Genomic DNA, 20,141 nt, shown 5'->3' on the forward strand with positions numbered 1-20,141 from the left:
GTGTAAAGAGTACAACTTGAGAAGGCATTTCAAGACAACACATGCTAACTTTGATGCTACTTTCCCACCGGGCTCTGCTGCTCGGAGCCAGAAGATATCGGGGCTTACATCTTGTTATGAGCAAAGACGTCGCACCTTGTTTCGGGCCTGTACGGATCAGGAGAGAGCAACGGCTGCATCGTTAAGGGTGGCATGGATATTAGGCAAAAAGAAAAAGCCGTTTACAGACTCAGAGACTGTCAAAGAGTGTATGCTGGCATCCATCGAGGAAGTGGTTACAGATGAGAAAACCCGAAAAAGCATAATCGATTCAATCAAGCTAATTCCAATATCTGACACGTCAAATATGAGGAGAGTGGAGGCCCTTGCATCGGACGTCTCCGAGACGCTTTTGGACAAGCTGAGGAAGGCGGAGGTGATGTCTTTGGCCGTGGACGAATCGACGGATAACAGCGATGTTGCACAGCTGTGCCTCTATGTGCGATTTTTTGATGGGGAATGCTTTCATGAGGATCTGCTTGGATTAATTCCCATGGAAGGACACACCACCGGTGAGATTTTATTCACAAAAATTGCTTCATTTTTTGAAGAGAACAAGTTGGATTTGGCGCGCGTTGCAACACTGCTTGCGCATTGCTCTGACAACATATACCCCTGACTTCACTGCTCTTGCTAAGTCAAGAAAATGCCATTTCTCTCATTAGATGGATGAGGTAACAGGCATGTTAGTCAAGCCAGCAATGAGGACTCATTTTTGAACAGTGTGATGCAGTTTACATGTTATTCACCCCATAATGCCATATTATGCACTTAATGTTTTTCTTCATGTGGTATGGCTCAGCTGAACTGAATATTGAGGTGTCTGGTACAATTTTAGGACAGATAAGAATGAAAAGCCCTCACCAAATCTCCTTATCGGTGTGTCTGCTTTTGGCTGAGTAGTTGGAGCAGAGGAAGAGTTTCACATTGGTATTGTCAGGCAAGGTCAACTAAGGGACTGTTAAATTGATCATCTCATCTCAGGATCTCATGTTTTAGCAGGACTAACCTGGATGAAGTGAGTAGTTTTGGATGCAATTTGAAACATTTTGGCTTGATAAAATACCATGCACTGTTAGTTGGTATAATTCTGTTCAGTAGCATAGTATGTAGTCTTGTTTTGTATTTGTTGGTGCATTTGAAGTTTACTTTGTCTGTCAGTCCATGTGCCATATCTGTTATTTAGAATTTTATTCATTTAACAGAGTGATGCAATTTGAAATACTTTGCCTTGATAAAATAGCATGCAGTGATATGTTGCTATAATTCTATTCTATTTGCTGTTCTATTCACTGGTTTTATCATTGTTGGTGGAGTTCTGATTTTGCCTGTCAGTCAAACTAGTGAAATATTAAATATGTGTGATATGGCTCTGATTTTTGAACATGATGTTGCTATTTGAAATTAACAGTGCCTTGGACCTATGTGTCTTAATATAACACAATGCAAATGTTGCCATGCACTTACAAAATAAATTCTATATTAACTCCTTCAGTATGTTGTTAAAATTTGTTCATATGTTACCATGATTACTAATTTTCTGGCCCCTTATTTGGCCTCAGTTTCATGAACTGGCCCCAGTTCCCCAGTAATTGAATAGCCCTGCTGTAAGGTAACAAAGAGGTAGGCATAGATGCCTAGGAAACACAAGCATTTATCTTCCTGAAACTAATACTGTACTACTACTAGGTTGTACACCAGAATACTCTTCCGGAGCAACAAACAAAAAACATTTTTCTCAGACAGATAAGATTTCTAAATGCTGGATGCTACACTGTGCATTATTTGGGTAAATGAAATAGCTCTACTATTAATACCTCGGCCTACCATTTATTATGATCTAAGACTGTGGGGCACTTAAAAAAAAGTCATTTCAGTGTGCCACCCCTCCACAGTCTGTGCCCCTAGCTTGCCCCCCCAAGAAAAAATTCTTTTTTTTTTTTTTCTGCCGCGCTGATCTCTACCCTTCTTTTCTCTCAGCCGCTGAATTTGAAGTGTCTGCGCCCAGTCGCTGATCAAGACAAGCAGACCAAATCAGTTTAGCACAGATCTCCTTTGTGGCAAAGTTTGTCCTAACTTAACTTGTAGTTTCTCGTAGGTTGATATTTTGGGAAAATATTCCAGAAATTAACTTTGTCGTTATTTTAAATTCCTCTTCCATGCATCATTTATTTATTTCTTTTTGTGGTCAATGCTTCTATGACATTGTTATTGACATTGTTGATTGTGACTGGTTTAGCCTCTGGGGAATGAAGTGAGGAAGTGGTACAGTGGTTAGAGCTCCTCCCCTGTAATCAGTGTTCTTTTAGCATGCAGGTTTGAATCCAGCGAGTGGCATTGTTTACTTGGACCTTGTGCAGTTTTTTGTTTTTTTTTTACAACTGTCATGCACCACGTTGCTATATTGAGATGTATTTGTTTGGATATAAACCCACTGACTTTGCAGCCCTGTGTTAGTAAACAAGATGGCAGAAACCTGTGTGTGCTTACAATTTTTCCTCTCATTTCTGTCGTTGTTTTGACGTTATTTAAACTCCCCTTCCATGCATTGTTAGGATATATAGACATATATTTTGGGTACATATACATATATATATCCTTTTTTTTTTTGCTATGGTAAGCCCTCTGGTAGAATCAGGAGGGGAGGAAACACAGCTAACATCATTATAATGCTTCACCTATCTGCAATTAAGATATGAAATTATTGGACTTGGATTGGACATAATATTTCCATTACACATCTGCACAAAATAAAGGCAAGTAGGAATGAAAGTACATTAGTCTAGCTATCTGTCTGGGAAGTATAGCTAGTTGGAAAACAGTTTAGACTACCTGTTTCTGGCAACATGTGATGGTAGAATCTTGAGGTAAATGTTTTTGTAGACCAGGGGTGGCCAAACTAAGGCCCGGGGGCCAAATGCTGCCATGAAATCTCTTCATAAAATGTAATGTGGCCCATTCTTATATTTCTCTATGTACATTTTACTCAGAAAATTAAAAGATTGCTCATAAATCTCAACTGAATAGTAGGATTGAGTACTATAGTATTATAGAATGCTTTGGAAATTAAAGGGGTTTTCTGGTCTACAAACACTGTTGCTCTTTCACTTTTAACAGGTTGAAAACTGGCGATCTTGATTTCATACCCCTGATGTCGTAAATTTTTTTGTATGTGGCCCGCGAACAAAAAAGTTTGGCCACCCCATTGTAGACAAATAGACCAGGTTAATCTATTTTGTGAAATTCACTCCTTTATAAAGTTTTGTTCAGACTGTTGACACCTGCTGTGATCATCTTCACTGGATCTGCTGCCTCATGCCAAATCACAGCTGTGCTGACACAACAATGCCCCTTGTGGTGTTATACTGTTGTGATAGAGTATTATTTTTTTAAAGATCATACTTGCACATAAATTGGATTATATTGTACATTTGCCCAAAATTACAGGAGGTAACATGGAAAGATGGTACACATGGTAAGGGGTTAAATATCAAAACTGGATAGGTTGTATGCTTGTTACAAACAGTGTCTGATAAAGTTTTAATATCAGTTTTGGCCTCCAGACTAAAAGCATCCATCCATTTTCTATACTGCCTATCCCTTTCAGGGGTGTGGGGGGGCTGGAGCCCAACCCAGATGTCAATGGGCGAGAGGCGGGGTACACCCTGGACAGGTTGCCAGTCGATCGTAGGGCACTCACACTCACACCTAGGGGCAATTTTAGAGTCACCAATTAACCTAATGAGCATGTTTTTTGTCTGTGGGAGGAAGCCGCGGTACTCAGAGAGAACCCATGCATGCACGGGAAGAACATGAAAACTTCAGACAGAAAGGCCCTGCCCGGGGATCGAACCGGCAACCTTCTTGCTGTGAGGCACGCGCACTACCTGCTGCACCACCATGCTGCCCTGACTAGAAGCAACTGGTTAAAATAGCATTTCAGTTAGGCAGGATATTTAAAATAAACTACAGTGGAAGTTAATGTTTTCAAATGGTCTAATTTCTTTAATAAAATTTACATCGTCTTCTATCAATCTATCTATCTAATAACAGATCTAACAGGATCGATCCAGTACTGGTTAGTTGTGTGATGCCACCTGCAGTCCAATAATTTCACATCTTAATTGCAGATAGGTGAAGCATTACAGACTTTAGACTTTAGACAAACTTTATTGTCATTCAGTAAACAGCCTATATATCCTAACCCTAAACGGCAGAATAATACAGTGTATAAATAAACAGTATGTGAAATAAACAGTGTGTACAATAAACAGTAGAATATAGGTTAAGTTAAAGAATAGCAGCAGGGATGTGCGGTAAGTAAAAAACAGAGAAAAACAAGCAGCACAGATATACAATTAAGTTTAAAGTGCATATAAGAGAATGACCTGAGGTGACAACTGTGGTGCAAAAGATGCTCATTTAGAGTTCAATAGTCTGATGGCCTGAGGGAAAAAGCTGTTGCAGAACCTGGTGGTCCTGCATCGATTGCTGCAGAACCTCTTTCCAGAGGCCAGCAGGGAGAAAAGATCATGGTGGGGATGTGAAGAGTCCCTGATAATGTCAATGGCATGGGACATGCAGCGTTTACGTGCAATGTCCTGAATGGAGGGAGGAGAAGTCCCAATGATTTTCTCTGCTGTCCTCACCACTCTCCTCACATTCTTCCAGTCAGCAGCACTGCAGCCTCCACACCACACAGAGATACAGCTAGTCAAGATGCTCTCTTTGGTGCTTCTGTAGAATGTAGTGAGGATGGGCGGAGGCAGGTGGGCTCTCCTCATCTTGCGCAGAAACTGCAGGCGTTGCTGTGCCCTTTTCACCAGTGACGTGGTGTTCACAGACCAGGTGAGGTCACAATCAACAATGACATAGAAGCATTAACCACAAAAAGAAATAAATAAACGATGCATGGAAGAGGAATTTAAAATAATGACGAAGTTAATTTATGGAACATTTTCCTGCTTATCACCCAAAATATTAACCTACGAGATACTACAAGGTAAGTTAGGACAAACTTTGCCGCAAAGGAGATCTGGTGCTGAACTGATTTGGTCTGCTTGTCTTGATCAGCGATTGGGCGCAGACACTTCAGATTCAGTGGCTGAGAGAAAAGAAGGGTAGAGATTATTATCATACTAGAAAAACGCCATTTTTTACGCGCGTTGTGATGTGCACAAAACGGCTTTTTTTTTTTTTTTTTTTTTTACGCGCGTTCTTGGAGGACTTCATTACGGCGTAAAAAGCGGCGTTCTTTTTGCGCATTACGGCGTAAAAAACGCCGTAAAATCTAAAAAAACGGCGTTTTTTACGCCGTAATGCAGTTGAACCGTGACTGAATGGGGCATATTTCTGACAGGAACGGCTTGCCATAGACTTGACATATAATACAGCAAACTTCCATTTAAATGAAACGTGCAGGACGGCGACATCCTGTAATTGGTGGAGAGGCTGGTGATGTCACGGGAACAGTCCGGCCAGTGCTTTGAGAGTGGGTAAAGTTTCTCATTGTGTCGATCGGACGCTGGCGGAGACGACTCTTATCAGACTGAACCGTGCAATAAACAGCGCGTCCAGTCACTTCACTTTAATGTCTTGGGAGCTGTCAGAAGGACAAGATTTTTTTTTAATTGATCAATAACTGGATATATCACCACCAGCGCCAAAGGACGGACTCATGGGCCAAGACACAAGACTGTTATTCTCTCATAGATAAGGTAAATGTTTCCGCATTTAAAAAAATCATTCAGAGTATGCTCTAAATTAATATAATGTTCACGAATACATTTTTTTTAGTTTGAGATGAGGATGAAAGGAGAAGGAGAAAACGTGGTGTTTGCTGTGTTTTTGCCAACCTACCAAACTCCACGGCGTCTTTAAGCAGAGGTGGAAGTGAAGATGTATTCAATTACTAGAAAGCACATTTGTGAAACTACCTTTAGTTTTACCATTTTAGTTGTATTCATCCATTTCAGAGGGATAACATAGGGTACAATTTAATATGCCATTGTGTATACATATATTTGACATATTCGTATATGTCATAGCATATAGTTTTAACATTTCAATGAAGGATATGTAATGCAGTATCATTTTGCAACTTGGTGAATATACTAACATTGTCTACAATGAGCACTAGGAATAATGTAACAATTTTACAATATTCTTGTTTATTGTTTAATATTGTGCCAAACAAATCAACACTCGTCTCATGGTCATGAGGCTATCAAGAATGCAAAACCCCTAAATTCTAAAAATGTTGGTTAGACCTACGTTCCACCACCTCTCCCATCCATTAATAGTTGGACAGCATAGATCCCAGAAATCGTTACTGCACCACTAAATAAAGTCCAAACTGCTCTTTGCCGCGAAGCCTGACTATTTCAAGATGGAAAATGTTGCTACCAGTTTTTTTTGGAATGGAACTGGTTGCAACACTCCATCTTTCACCTTATGCGATCACGTATGCTGTAGGCCTTTTCCATACATATGTGCTGGCTTGCCTTGACTTGGCTTGACTCGACCCGACTTGGACCCATTAACATCAGAATAAGCGATGGAATCAAGATGCAAGATGCAGTTTGCATGGATACAGTGTCCATGGAAGTGAGTTTCTAAATGATATCCTGTTAATTTGAATGTTGTTGGGATTCAGCTGTTGGCCTGAAGCTGATTACGTGCACTAACTATTGTGTTGTTGTGCATGGAGACACATTGTAGAATAGCACATACTGTGTGGTGTTTCCCCATTGAAAGTGAGTGAGGGAAAGTCACTGCAGGACACATGCAACTGACTGTGAGATGAAAGTCAAAACATAACGTGGCCAACAAAACCAGAAAGGACATATTCAATAAACTCTCTCTCTCTCTCTCTCTCTCTCTCTCTCTCTCTCTCTCTCTCTCTCTCTCACTCACTCTCTCACTCTCACACACACACACACACACACACACACACACACACACACACACACACACACACACAGCAGCTGTGTTTTCTCAGATGTTCCAGTCAGTCAGAAGTAACAAATGTTTTTGAGTGAAAAATTTAAAGGTTGAGAATCACAGAATGTGTACTCCCTAATCCCTAATACAGAGTGTTTCCCACGTGTTGAGATTTTTTTTTTTTTTTTTTTTGTGATGGTCAGCCCTTACTGCAAAACAGCTTCCTTCCAGTCAGGGAGGTTGTTTTTCATCCTATGCCACCGCTATTCCAATTTTTCTTTTACATCCTCAGTATGATGATCATTTTAACAAAGTATGGGCTCAGCTTGTTAGTGTCAGCACTATGTAGTCACAGTTGTTTACCATAATCAGTCTAAGCAGTACTTTGGCTTGCTCAACATCCATTATAGACAGCTGTAGGCTCACTTCCTCAGCTTCAGCTGTTGTTTTGTCAGTCATAGCCTGCTACCTGTGCCCACTTCTTTCCTGAACAACCTCTCAAACCAAGTTAAACAAAGAAACATAAAAGAAAAAAATTAACAGATTAACTAGAGAGTATGCTGACATCAGCAAAATGATGATAAAAATAAAATCAAAAAACAAATGTTTTTGTAGAGTGTTTTAATTCTGCTCATAGCTTGAATAAAAAATGTTAAACTGAAGTGGTTCTTGCTGTAGTGGACATTATTGTAATATGTATTGCTTTTTTAGCTTCACTAAAAAACCAAAAAAGGCTCATTTGTACTTTCAGCTGTGCACAGATTTTGCATAACAATAGCAAGGTGATAGCAGAATAGTGTTTATCCTGCCAAAGTGCATTTGATGGAAGTAGAGTTAAACTGTGCAATATGTCGTGTACTGCATTGTACTAAGATATAGGGCTGATTTGAATGTTTCAAAGTGTCTAGGTTTCTACTGTTGCCATGATAATCTGTCCAAATCAGTATTTGAATGTTGCCAGTTGTTTTTTGTTTTTGTGCTATTCTACACATTGTAGAATAGCACATACTGTGTGGTGTTTCCCCATTGAAAGTGAGTGAGGGAAAGTCACTGCAGGACACATGCAACTGACTGTGAGATGAAAGTCAAAACATAACGTGGCCAACAAAACCAGAAAGGACATATTCAATAAACTCTCTCTCTCTCTCTCTCTCTCTCTCTCTCTCTCTCTCTCACTCACACACACACACACAGCAGCTGTGTTTTCTCAGATGTTCCAGTCAGTCAGAAGTAACAAATGTTTTTGAGTGAAAAATTTAAAGGTTGAGAATCACAGAATGTGTACTCCCTAATCCCTAATACGGAGTGTTTCCCACGTGTTGAGATTTTTTTTTTTTTTTTTTTTTTGTGATGGTCAGCCCTTACTGCAAAACAGCTTCCTTCCAGTCAGGGAGGTTGTTTTTCATCCTATGCCACCGCTATTCCAATTTTTCTTTTACATCCTCAGTATGATGATCATTTTAACAAAGTATGGGCTCAGCTTGTTAGTGTCAGCACTATGTGGTCACAGTTGTTTACCATAATCAGTCTAAGCAGTACTTTGGCTTGCTCAATATCCATTATAGACAGCTGTAGGCTCACTTCCTCAGCTTCAGCTGTTGTTTTGTCAGTCATAGCCTGCTACCTGTGCCCACTTCTTTCCTGAACAACCTCTCAAACCAAGTTAAACAAAGAAACATAAAAGAAAAAAATTAACAGATTAACTAGAGAGTATGCTGACATCAGCAAAATGATGATAAAAATAAAATCAAAAAACAAATGTTTTTGTAGAGTGTTTTAATTCTGCTCATAGCTTGAATAAAAAATGTTAAACTGAAGTGGTTCTTGCTGTAGTGGACATTATTGTAATATGTATTGCTTTTTTAGCTTCACTAAAAAACCAAAAAAGGCTCATTTGTACTTTCAGCTGTGCACAGATTTTGCATAACAATAGCAAGGTGATAGCAGAATAGTGTTTATCCTGCCAAAGTGCATTTGATGGAAGTAGAGTTAAACTGTGCAATATGTCGTGTACTGCATTGTACTAAGATATAGGGCTGATTTGAATGTTTCAAAGTGTCTAGGTTTCTACTGTTGCCATGATAATCTGTCCAAATCAGTATTTGAATGTTGCCAGTTGTTTTTTGTTTTGAAGAGGAAGGAGACTATGTGTCTGCTGCACCTAAAAAGAGGCAAAAGACTGATTAAGAGCAAGAAATGGAGCTCCTCTTTGGTGTTTGTTTATTTAGTCTCAAAACCCATGCACATAAAAACATTTGTCACAGAGGTAGCCGGGGACCTGTTATAAGCTACAAGAACAGTGTGGAGTTGCCAACATGAATTTGATCAGTGAGATTTTTTGATGAAATTTCAAAATAAAACTGAATGCGATATTGTTATGATTTTAGCACCTAATTATTAAATTAGCAGCAAAACAATTGAAAATGATCACAGAAGTATTTGGAGACCTGTACAAAATATGGTTGAGATTATTGATAACAATCTGATAGGATTTTAAAAAATATTTTTTAATATCTTCCTATGTGTGTGTCAGACTCTGACACAACAGAGAACAAAGGCAGCACAACCTGTGAATGACAGGAAAGCACGGTAGATACTCTCTGCATAGCCTTCTGAGATTTACTCACCAAACATAAAATCTACCCACATTTAGCACTTGGGTGTTAATTTTAGACACTGGACACCTGCATCGATGTTCATCGGTGTAGGTCAATCAAACAACATCACTGGAATTCACAAGGATTTATTGCTTTATTCTTGTTTTCAGAGCTGGAGCCAGTCTATAAGTTTCACTTTCTTTGATTTGAGCATTGTGGGACAAAAGTATCCACCAACTATCAGCACACTGTATGTGCTTTCAGTGTGAACATACCATGCTCTAAACATGGTTGCAACTAGCAGGCCTATATAATGAGAGAGTGTGGGATTGGGACACATGCAAAGTGGAACTGAGCCTGGCTGACATGCTGGTGTAGAGATATGCAACCCATTGTTTTTTTAGAAACCCTACATTTTTAGTCATGTTGCTACAGACATACACCTATGCCTTACCCCTGTGAAACTAGAGCCCCTGTGTTATCATTTTTTTTTTTGCAGTTTTATAACCTACTTGGTAGGTTACAACAACTTGTCACTGGTTTAAATATAGCAAAGAAATTGTTATAATATTGCTGTAATTATTTCCACACAGGCTTCAGTTTAAAGCTTAAAACATCATTTAATTTCAGGTTTATGTTTATATGTTCAAAACACAAAACACACTGTCAAACAGCTCAGTAGCACGTTACCAAAAGTGTATTCTTGTGTGCATGGGATTGAACAGCCACTTTGCAGCCTTATCCGCTATGTGAAGGGACAAACAACTCTAAAATAATTTGGTAACTATGATAAATTCTTATCAAATGTGAAAGCATTTACTACATTTTTTAATGCTTCATCCATTCAAGAAAACAGGCCCCCAAAACTGCAAATAGATACTGGTTTATGGCCTGAGTGCAGCCTTGGTCTGGCCCTGGAGTGACTTCAGATAGCAGGTCAGGTTGCTGTTAGTCCTTTTTGAGCAGACACAGAGGTGTCCATACTGTGTTGCCTGGAACAGTGTAAGTTGTGCACCCAGCCTAATCTGCTCCATCAGGGGTTGTGTGTCTGGAGTCCTTTCACACACACAGCATGGTCCTTTTGTGGGCAGCAGTGCGGCTGTTGTGGATGGGGAGGGTGTCAGTGTTGGTGACTGCAGCTGTGCGTTCTCTTTGCTCAGTGAAACTGGAGAGGACTGGCCCTGCTGGTCCATAAAGTGGCTGCATAGACACACTGTCAGCAGCAATATAGCCACAGGAGACATGTTGCAGGCTACCTCCATCAACCAACATTTTTGAAAGGGGATTAGCCAGAAGACACAGGGCTAGCCTTGTTGGCATCAAGAAATTTAGCTGGTTCACAAGCACAGAGAGGTTAATCAAGCTGGAGTTTGGAATTTCCCCAGTGTGGGATCAATAGAGTGTTGTCTTACAAATAAAGCCTATTACCATTATTATGATACACAAGATGGAAGATGGTGCTGTGCTAGGTGGCAGCCTGTTGAAGTAGCTCTGTCATTTTTGTTTGTTTTTTGCTAATTTGTGTTTTTTCCGTCTCTTTAACTTCTATTTCTTAACTGCGCTTTTGGTATCTGTGTCGCACTGTTCTTGTGCAATTTTACAACTTTTTTGGTGGCCTTTCTGTTACTTTTTACACTCTTTGTAATGGAGGGCCATACAGTTGGGAGTGGGGGCATTGTCTACACACACGAGCAGCTGATCGCATGGGTCTTGTGGGTTTGTGTAAACCCACGCTGCTGCCCGGAGAGAGGATTGTAGTCCCGGACGAGCTGAAGAGATGATGTCGGGTCTGCAGAGCCAGAGTCAAAGACCGGATGAGCTCGTTGCACTGGTCAGGACTCAATGGGAATACCGACAGTGCAGCCTAATGGTCTTCACTGAGTCGTGGTTGCATTCAGACATCCTAGACCGGAGTGTGGAGGTACCTGGCTTCAACTTTGTGCGGGCGGACAGAGATGTGGCTCATAGAGGTAAGAAGAAAGGAGGAGGGATTGCGCTGTTTCTGTAGCCTGGACATTGAGCTGCTAGCTGTGGGGATGTGGCCTTATTATTTGCCTCGGGAGGTCACGTCCGCCATCATGATCACTGTTTACATCCCTCCGAAGGCTGAGGGGGACAGAGAATGTGACATCATGTGGGGGTCCACTGGTCTGGTGTGGGGGTCCGTCGGTCTGTCAGGGTCAGGTGGGCCTGGGTGCGGGTGCCCCCTGTGCTCACAGTCCCTGATGACTCGGTGTGGACGACCCCAAAGGTGGCATTCTCCTCAATCATTAGTGCCCTTCCATGTCTCGTTACCCCTGCTACTGTCTGTGGTGAGAGTGTGTGTGTGTGTGTGTGTGTGTGTGTGTGTGTGTGTGTGTGTGTGTGTGTGTGTGTGTGTGTGTGTGTGTGTGTGTGTGTGTATGCATGTAGTTGAGGGTGGGTGTTTGTACATATGGAGGGTGGGAGGGATGGGGTTTTTTTGTTGTTCTATTTTGATTTATATTGTTTTTAACTCTTGTGAAGCACTTTGTGTTGCATTTTATTATGTATGAAAAGTGCTATATAAATAAAGTTTGATTTGATTTGATCATCCAGTCCGCTGTAGCAGCCTACAAACGCAGCAACCAAATGTGTTTTAACCACAATTCTTTGGACAAAATTCTGCCAACTTTGAACCAGTTTTTCAACTGTCCCACCAGAGACAACGCCACACTGAACTTATTGTGTGCCAATGCAAAGGATGCATACAGTGCCACTGGCCTTCCCCCCTAGGTAGAGCTGATCACAGCCTGGTGTTGTTAACACCTCGGTATGTCCCTATTGTCCAGAGGCAGCCTGTGTCCATGAGAACAGTGAGGAGGTGGACTCAGGAGGCTAATGAGTCACTGCAGGACTGCTCTGAGACGTGTGTCTCAATGTGTTGTTTGAACCACATGGGGAGGACATCAACAGCCTGACAGAGTGTATCACAGAGTACATCAAATTCTGTGAACAGACCATACTGCCAACCCAGACTGTACGCTGCTTTCCCAACAACACGCCCTGGATCACCAGTGAGCTGAAAAGTCTGCTGAAGAAGCTGAAGAAAAAGAACCAAGCTTTCAGATCAGGGGACAAAAAAGAACTGAGAGTGTTCAACACGAGCTGAGGGAGAAGCTGAGGCAGAGCAGAGATGCCTACAGGAGGAAGCTGAAGGCCAAACTCCAGCAGAACAGGGTGAAGAATGTGTGGACAGGAATGAAGGAGATCACGGAGCTCAAGGCAAAAGACAGACCAGCAGCCGGCAGGCTTGAGAAGGCCATTGAGCTAAACCACATTTTCAACAGGTTTAGCTCACAGCCAGGAGTGGCCCGACATTGCCCCACCCCATCACACCTCACCACTATCCACAGCAGCTTCCACCCCCCCACCCCCCCGCCCAAGCTTTCTCCCTCCAACCCTCCCTGGTGATCCCTCCCTTGGACTCAACTCCTACATCCCCCACAGCACCGCCTGACTGTGAGCCAGATAAGAAGGCAGCTGGAGATGCTGCACCTGGGCAAGGCTGCTGACCCAGATGGCATTAGTTCCAGAGTCCTGAGGACTTGAGCCAGCCAGCTGTCCATGATCCTGGGACACCTCTTCAAGCTGAGCCTCAGCCTGCAGAGAGTCGCAGTGCTTTCGAGGACATCTTTCATGGTTCCTGTTCCAAAGAAGAAATCTCCATCTGGCCCCAACGACTACAGACCCGTTGCCTGTACATCGTCACGATGAAGGTGCTGGAGAGGCTGGTCCTGGCCCACCTCAGACTGCAGGTGAAATCATCACTGGACCCTCTACAGTTTGCCTACCAACCCCATCTTGGACGACGCCGTCATACACCTGTTGCAGCGTGCTTACTCCCACTTAGTTTGTAGCAGCAGCGGTGGTGGGGTGTATAAAGCATGGACGAGAGGAGGAATACAGAGCAGTAGTGGAAGATTTTGTGGAATGGTCTGGTAAAAATCACCTGCTGTTTAACATAGCCAAGACCAAGGAGATGGTGATTGATTTCAGAGGGAACAGGACGACCACACAACCACTGTGTACTCAGGGGGAGAATGTTGCAGTTGTTGAGGATTATAAATACCTCGGAGTGCAACTCGACAACAGACTGAACTGGAAAACTAACATCAACACTTTGTATAAGAAGGGGATGAGCAGACTATTTCCTGAGGAGGCTCAGATCATTCAATGTGTGCAGCAAGATGTTGGAGATCTTTTACCAGTCTGTTGTTGCCAGTGCACTCTTCTTTGCTGCAGTGTGCTGGGGGAGCAGCATCGGAGCTGGTGACACCAACAGACTGAACAAACTGATCAGGAAGGTCAGCTCAGTTATTGGCTGACTAGACACTTTTGAGGAGGTGGTGGAGAGGAGGACACTGGACTGACTGTAATCCATCATGGATAACCCTGAACATCCTCTTCACCACCTCGTGGACAGATAGCAGAGCTCCTTTTCCAATAGACAGCTTCAGCTCTGCTGTCACAAGGACAACTACAGGAAATCATTCCTGCCATGAGCCATCACACTGTAAAATAGTAACATACACATATTACTTTTACATATGATCTGCATCATTGCAGTATTGCACATATGGTCTATGGTTTACACTTATCTATCAGCTGAAACCACACAAAGACTCGCAAGTGTCTCCAAAACATTTTCTGTAGAAACACCGAAATCACACCAAATTGTTCAGGAAGTCCTTACAGCGATGATGGTCTGTGTTTTTTTCCGATAGGAGCTACCATTTTGTCAGCATAAGCCCAAATGTGAGACCAGTGCAGAGGCAGAAAATCGGTCTTTTTCTCCGTCTGAATGCGTGTGTGTCTGTTGCACTGAGCATGTGCGCATGTGCATGTGCACCTGTGTCTGTGTGTGTGTGAAATTGTGCTGGGGACCTGTAATCTTGTGTGTGCCTTGTGATTCTACTGAACTGGTGAGTTTGAAATGTCATGTAATGAGTGATGTTGACCTGTTAGCATTAGCCACAACGCTAACAGCGGCTAATGCTAATATGAGATCCTATGAACTTGTTGGTGCATTCAGGTTTGACTTTTGATATCAGATTGTTATGCTAATATGCTAATGATTAGCATGTTAATGCTAACATGCTAACCTACAGTAAAATGACTCTTAAATGCATTCTAATGGTGTTTGAGATCTTAATGTGTTATTTGACATGCTAATGTTAGCTTAGCATTAATTGTTTGAAATCTCTGAAGAATCTCATCATAATGTACACACTCTGGCAGTCCCCGTGGCCCTTTCAGAATTTCCCCAGGGGAAATTGTGTAGTTGCTACTGCAACAAAGTAATTTCCCAAATTAGGATCAATTAAGAAGTAGTCTAAGTCATACACACACAATGACAAAAATGTGATGCATGTTCCAGTTTTATTCCAGTTCATATTCTCTGAACAACATCAGAAATGGAAGAGCAAATGAGCAACATCTGTTAACAACAACTATAAAACCAGTAAATAAAGAATAGTTGTTAATGTAGTGTATTTTCTGACGACTACTCTAAGCGCTTTTTACGATACAAGTCTACATTTAACCATTCACACACGTTCACACTATGGTGGCTACCTGCTCATTATGAGCATTAACCATTTACACACACTCACACAGCATTGGGAGAAATTTGGTGTTTAGTGTCTTGCCCAAGAATGCTTCAACATGTAGACTGCCGGGGTCAGGGATTGCACCACCGACCTTTCTGATAAGTGGACGATTGCGCTACCTCCTGCGCTTAGCTCTGGCTCTAGTTTGGTTGGTTTAAATATCATTAAGAAACAAACAAACATAAAACTATAAATACATGCATAGACACTGATACAATAAATACCCCTGTTTAAAGAACAGTGGCCCAAGCATAATCACAAAAGTTTAAAATTTTAGAAATGCAAGTTGAGCTCACTTTAGCCTGACACGTGCCAGGCTCCTCTCTGTGTGTCCTGCAGTAAACGCTTAACATGTTGACCTAGAATTCACCCCACCCCAAACAATTAGTGGAAGTACATGACATAAATTAAGGAATCCATCAAACAGATTGAAGTTAACAACAAATAAAAGCACAGCCTATAGTGTCCAGTAGGCTTATCAAATAATAACAAAATAGCAATAAATAACAGAAACAGCAATAACAATTCCAGGTCATGCTCGACATCACCTACACATCACCTACAACCTACACCTCCGTGGATAAATGAAGATATTAGGCATCTGAAAAGAAACTGCAGGAGTGCTGAGAGGAAATGGAGAAAATCAAAGTTGACAGTCCACCATGAAATTTTTCGTCATCACCTCAAAACTTACAATAACACCATTAAACAGGCAAGAATTTCTCACTTCAAAAAACTAATCTCTGACCATAAAAATAATCCCAAATTTCTCTTCTCCACAATTGATCTTTTAATAAACAGTAATTTTAACAGATCTCATAAGACAATAACAAATACCTTGTGTGAAGACTTTGCAGACCACTTCAGGCGCAAAATTGATAACATCAGATCCAGTCTTTTATCGCAACAGGTTTTAACTACCAATATGTCTGGATCACAGGTTTTACCTGAGGAAACACTGGAGAGTTTTGCCCTGGTTGATGCAAGGACACTTGGTCGAGTTTTCTCCCAGGTAAACCCCACAACCTGCCTTTTAGACCCAATTCCCACACCGTTTTTTACAACGCTCTATGGGTCCTTTGAGGAACAGCTGTTATACATGGTGAATTGTTCTCTTCAGACGGGTGTCTTCCCCGCCTCCTTTAAAACGGTGGTGGTGAAGCCCCTTCTGAAGAAGAGCAATTTAGATCCCAATATTCTTAATAACTATCGACCTGTATCCAACTTACCTTTTTTAAGTAAAATTTTTGAAAAACTGGTTTTTAACCAAGTAAATGATTTTTTAAACAAAAAGAACATCTTAGAAAGGTATCAGTCTGGTTTTAGGATGAACCACAGTACCGAGACAGCCCTATTAAAGATTTTAAATGATATCAGGTGCAACTTAGATAAACACAAGCTCACAGTCTTGGTACTACTGGATCTAACTGCCGCCTTCGATACAGTAGACCATCACATTTTATTGAACAGACTGAGGCACCTGGTCGGCCTCTCCGGTACTGCTTTTAACTGGTTCGTCTCATACCTCACTGACCGACACTTCTTTGTAAGTTGGGATGCATGTTCCTCAGGTACCCATGAGATCAAGTGTGGGGTTCCCCAGGGGTCAATTTTAGGTCCAACTCTTTTTAATCTGTACATGCTACCCCTCGGGGACGTCATCAGGAGGCACGGCATCAGCTTCCATTGATGCCCTTTTTAACTGTATTTTAGACATCAAGTCATGGATGGCAGAAAATTTCCTTCAGCTCAATCAGGACAAAACAGAGGTCTTAGTCATTGGTCCTGAAGGCCAGAGAGAGAAACTTTTACCAAAACTTAAAGATCTTAAACCGACACATTCTGTAAAAAATCTGGGCGTGATTTTTGACTCTGAGCTTACTTTTATTCCACACATCAAAAACATAACAAAGATAGGTTTTTACCATCTTAAGAATATAGCCAGAGTCCGCCCGTTTCTCTCTCAGGCCAGCACGGAGGTGCTGATGCATGCTTTTATCTCTTGTCGCTTAGATTATTGTAATGCCCTGCTCTCTGGTCTTCCCAAAAAGAGTACTTCAAATTTTCAACTACTACAGAACTCGGCCGCTCGCGTGCTGATGAGGGCCAGAGGGCGGGAGCACATTACACCAGTTTTAAAATCGCTGCATTGGCTCCCCGTGCGTTTCAGGATAGATTTTAAGGTTCTTTTATTAGTTTTCAAATGTCTTAACGGTCTCGGGCCTTCTTATTTATCTGACCTTCTTTTACCATATCAACCCTCGCGGACCCTGAGGTCCTCCGGCTCCGGCCTCTTAACCATACCAAAAGTAAGAACTAAAACACATGGGGAGGCGGCTTTTAGTCATTATGGCCCCCGACTGTGGAACAGCCTGCCGGAGAACCTCAGGGCCGCAGAGACCGTTGATGTTTTTAAAAAGAGGCTCAAGACTCATTTCTTTAACCAGGCTTTTAATTGATATGTCTGATTTTTCTCATTCCTTTAATCAGGCTTCTTATCTTATCATATTTTAGTTGTATGTTCTTAAGACATGACTATTTACTATTTATTTCATTTACTCAGTTTATTACTAGTTTATCTATAGCTTTCGTTTATAGTTTATTTACTATTTATTCCTTTTATTCCTTTACTCATCTCATTTCACTCAATGTTCATGTTTTATACATTGTATTATTTTACTCTATCTTATCTCCTCTACTTATTGTCTTATGAACTTTTCTTCTTTTAAATGTTTATTTATTTATTTATTTTTTCAACTTATTTATTTATTTGTTTATTTTTTAATTCCAGTGTTTCCTCGGCGGGTCCTCCACACTGAGAGATGTGTCTGATCTGTTGCAGGGGGGGCTGTCCTCGGGCCCTCTTGGCCCGGCTGGTTGGGGGACTCCCTACCTTGGTGTGGGGCCCACCGGTCTGTCGGGCTCGGGTGGGCCCGGGTGCGGGTGCCCCCTGTGCTCACAGTCCCTGATGTCCCTCGGTGTGGACGACCCGAAAGGTGGCCTTTTCCTCAGTCATTAGTGCCGTGCCATGTCTCGTTACCCCTGCCATCGTCTGCAGTAAGAGTGTGTGTGTGTGTGTGTGTGTGTGTGTGTGTGTGTGTGTGTGTGTGTGTGTGTGTGTGTGTGTGTGTGTATGTGCGCATGTGTGGGTGCTTGTACATACGGAGGGTGGGAGGGATGGGTTTTTATTGTTGCTTTATTTTGATTTATATTGTTTTTAAATCCTGTGAAGCACTTTGTGTTACATTTTATTATGTATGAAAAGTGCTATATAAATAAAGTTTGATTTGATTTGATTTGATCAGTGTAAAGCAGCTGGCATTTGATTTCCACCCGAGAAGGGGATCTTCGTCTCAGTCCAAAATGCTGCCAAACTGTTCATCATCTTTTCTGATGTGATGTGCAGTATGATCACTTCTAGTTTTTTTGGCAGGTTATTTATTATTAGTTAGGGGTTAGTGTCAGATATAAGTGTCATTGTTTAACTAATTTACTAAATGACTTGTTCAAGTTCTTCTGTTTTTCATATTTTGTGATACTGAAACCTTGTGATACAGACTGATATATAACCTGTCTCCTCATCCTTTCATTTTATAGGGGGCAGCTCTTACTGATATGGCGGTGTCACTGTGCTGCTACAGAGCTGTCCTGTTGGCTGTGATCTTCTCTTTCCTGCCTTCCATAATTTCCTCACTCAACCTGGAGGATCCCAATGTCTGCAGCCACTGGGAGAGGTCAGTCACAATGCAGGGATCATTTTGTTAATGGCCTTTGACCACAGGGGCCTGTGTCACAGAGACTGCTCAAGTTTTTGACTAATATAATTTGGCATGGTAACTCATTTCGCTGGAAAGACTAAACTACAAGTAAAATTGTTATGCAGCAGTTGCAGTGTATTGCAGGAAAGAGCTCAAATGTAAATGTGCAGATAGTAAGATACTGATTTTCATTTTCATGTATGAGAATACATATACTGAACAAAAATATAAACGCAACACTTTTTTTTTATGCTCCCATTTTTCATGAGCTGATCTCAAAGATCTATAACATTTTCTAGATATACAAAAGATCCATTTCTCTCAAATATTGTTCACAAATCTGTCTAAATCTGTGTTAGTGAGCACTTCTCCTTTGCCAAGGTAATCCATCCCACCTCACAGGTGTGGCATATCAAGATGCTGGTTAGACAGCATGATTATTGCACAGGTGTGCCTTAGGCTGGCCACAATAAAAGGCCACTGTAAAATGTACAGTTTTATCACACAGCACAATGCCACAGATGTCGCAAGTTTTGAGGGAGCGTGCAATTGGCGTGCTGACTGCAGGAATGTCCACCAGAGCTGGTGAAGACCAGCTTTGAGACCAGCCACCCGGACAGCTGCTGCAACAATCGGTTTACATAGCCAAATAATTTCTGCACAAACTGTCAGAAACAGTCTCAGGGAAGCTCATCTACATGCTCGTCGCCCTCATCGGGGTCTTTGTAACTGACTTCAGTGGGCAAAAGCTTACATTCGATGGCGTCTGGCACGTTGGAGAGGTGTTCTCTTCATGGATGAATCCCTGTTTTCACTGTTCAGGGCAGATGGGAGACAGCGTGTGTGGCGTCATGTGGGTGAGCGGTTTAGTGATGTCAATGTTGTGGATCGAGTGGCCCATGGTGGTAGTGGGGTTATGGTATGGGCAGACGTATGTTATGGACAACAAACACAGGTGCATTTTATTGATGGCATTTTGAATGCACAGAGATACCGTGCTGAGATCCTGAAACCTATTGTTGTGCCATTCATCCATGACCATCACCTCATGTTGCAGCATGATAATGCACGGCCCCATGTTGCAAGGATTTGTACACAAATTCCTGGAAGCTGAAAACATCCCAGTTCTTGCATGGACAGCACACTCGTCAGACATGTCACCCATTGGGATGCTC

General features: G+C 41.8%; 1 protein-coding gene across 1 annotated transcript in view; it reads left to right on the forward strand.

Moving 5' to 3' along the window:
• Positions 1–5,546: 5,546 nt before the first annotated feature.
• megf10 (multiple EGF-like-domains 10) overlaps positions 5,547–20,141 on the forward strand; it is a 144,936-nt gene continuing 130,341 nt past the window's right edge. The window contains exons 1-2 of the mRNA XM_070988485.1: positions 5,547–5,756; positions 18,806–18,942. Of these exons, the coding sequence (XP_070844586.1) occupies positions 18,824–18,942 (119 nt within the window). The 5' untranslated portion in view covers positions 5,547–5,756; positions 18,806–18,823. The remainder of the gene's footprint in view (positions 5,757–18,805; positions 18,943–20,141) is intronic.

Source organism: Chaetodon trifascialis, chromosome 20 (genome assembly GCF_039877785.1).
Source record: "Chaetodon trifascialis isolate fChaTrf1 chromosome 20, fChaTrf1.hap1, whole genome shotgun sequence".
NCBI lineage: Eukaryota > Metazoa > Chordata > Actinopteri > Chaetodontiformes > Chaetodontidae > Chaetodon > Chaetodon trifascialis.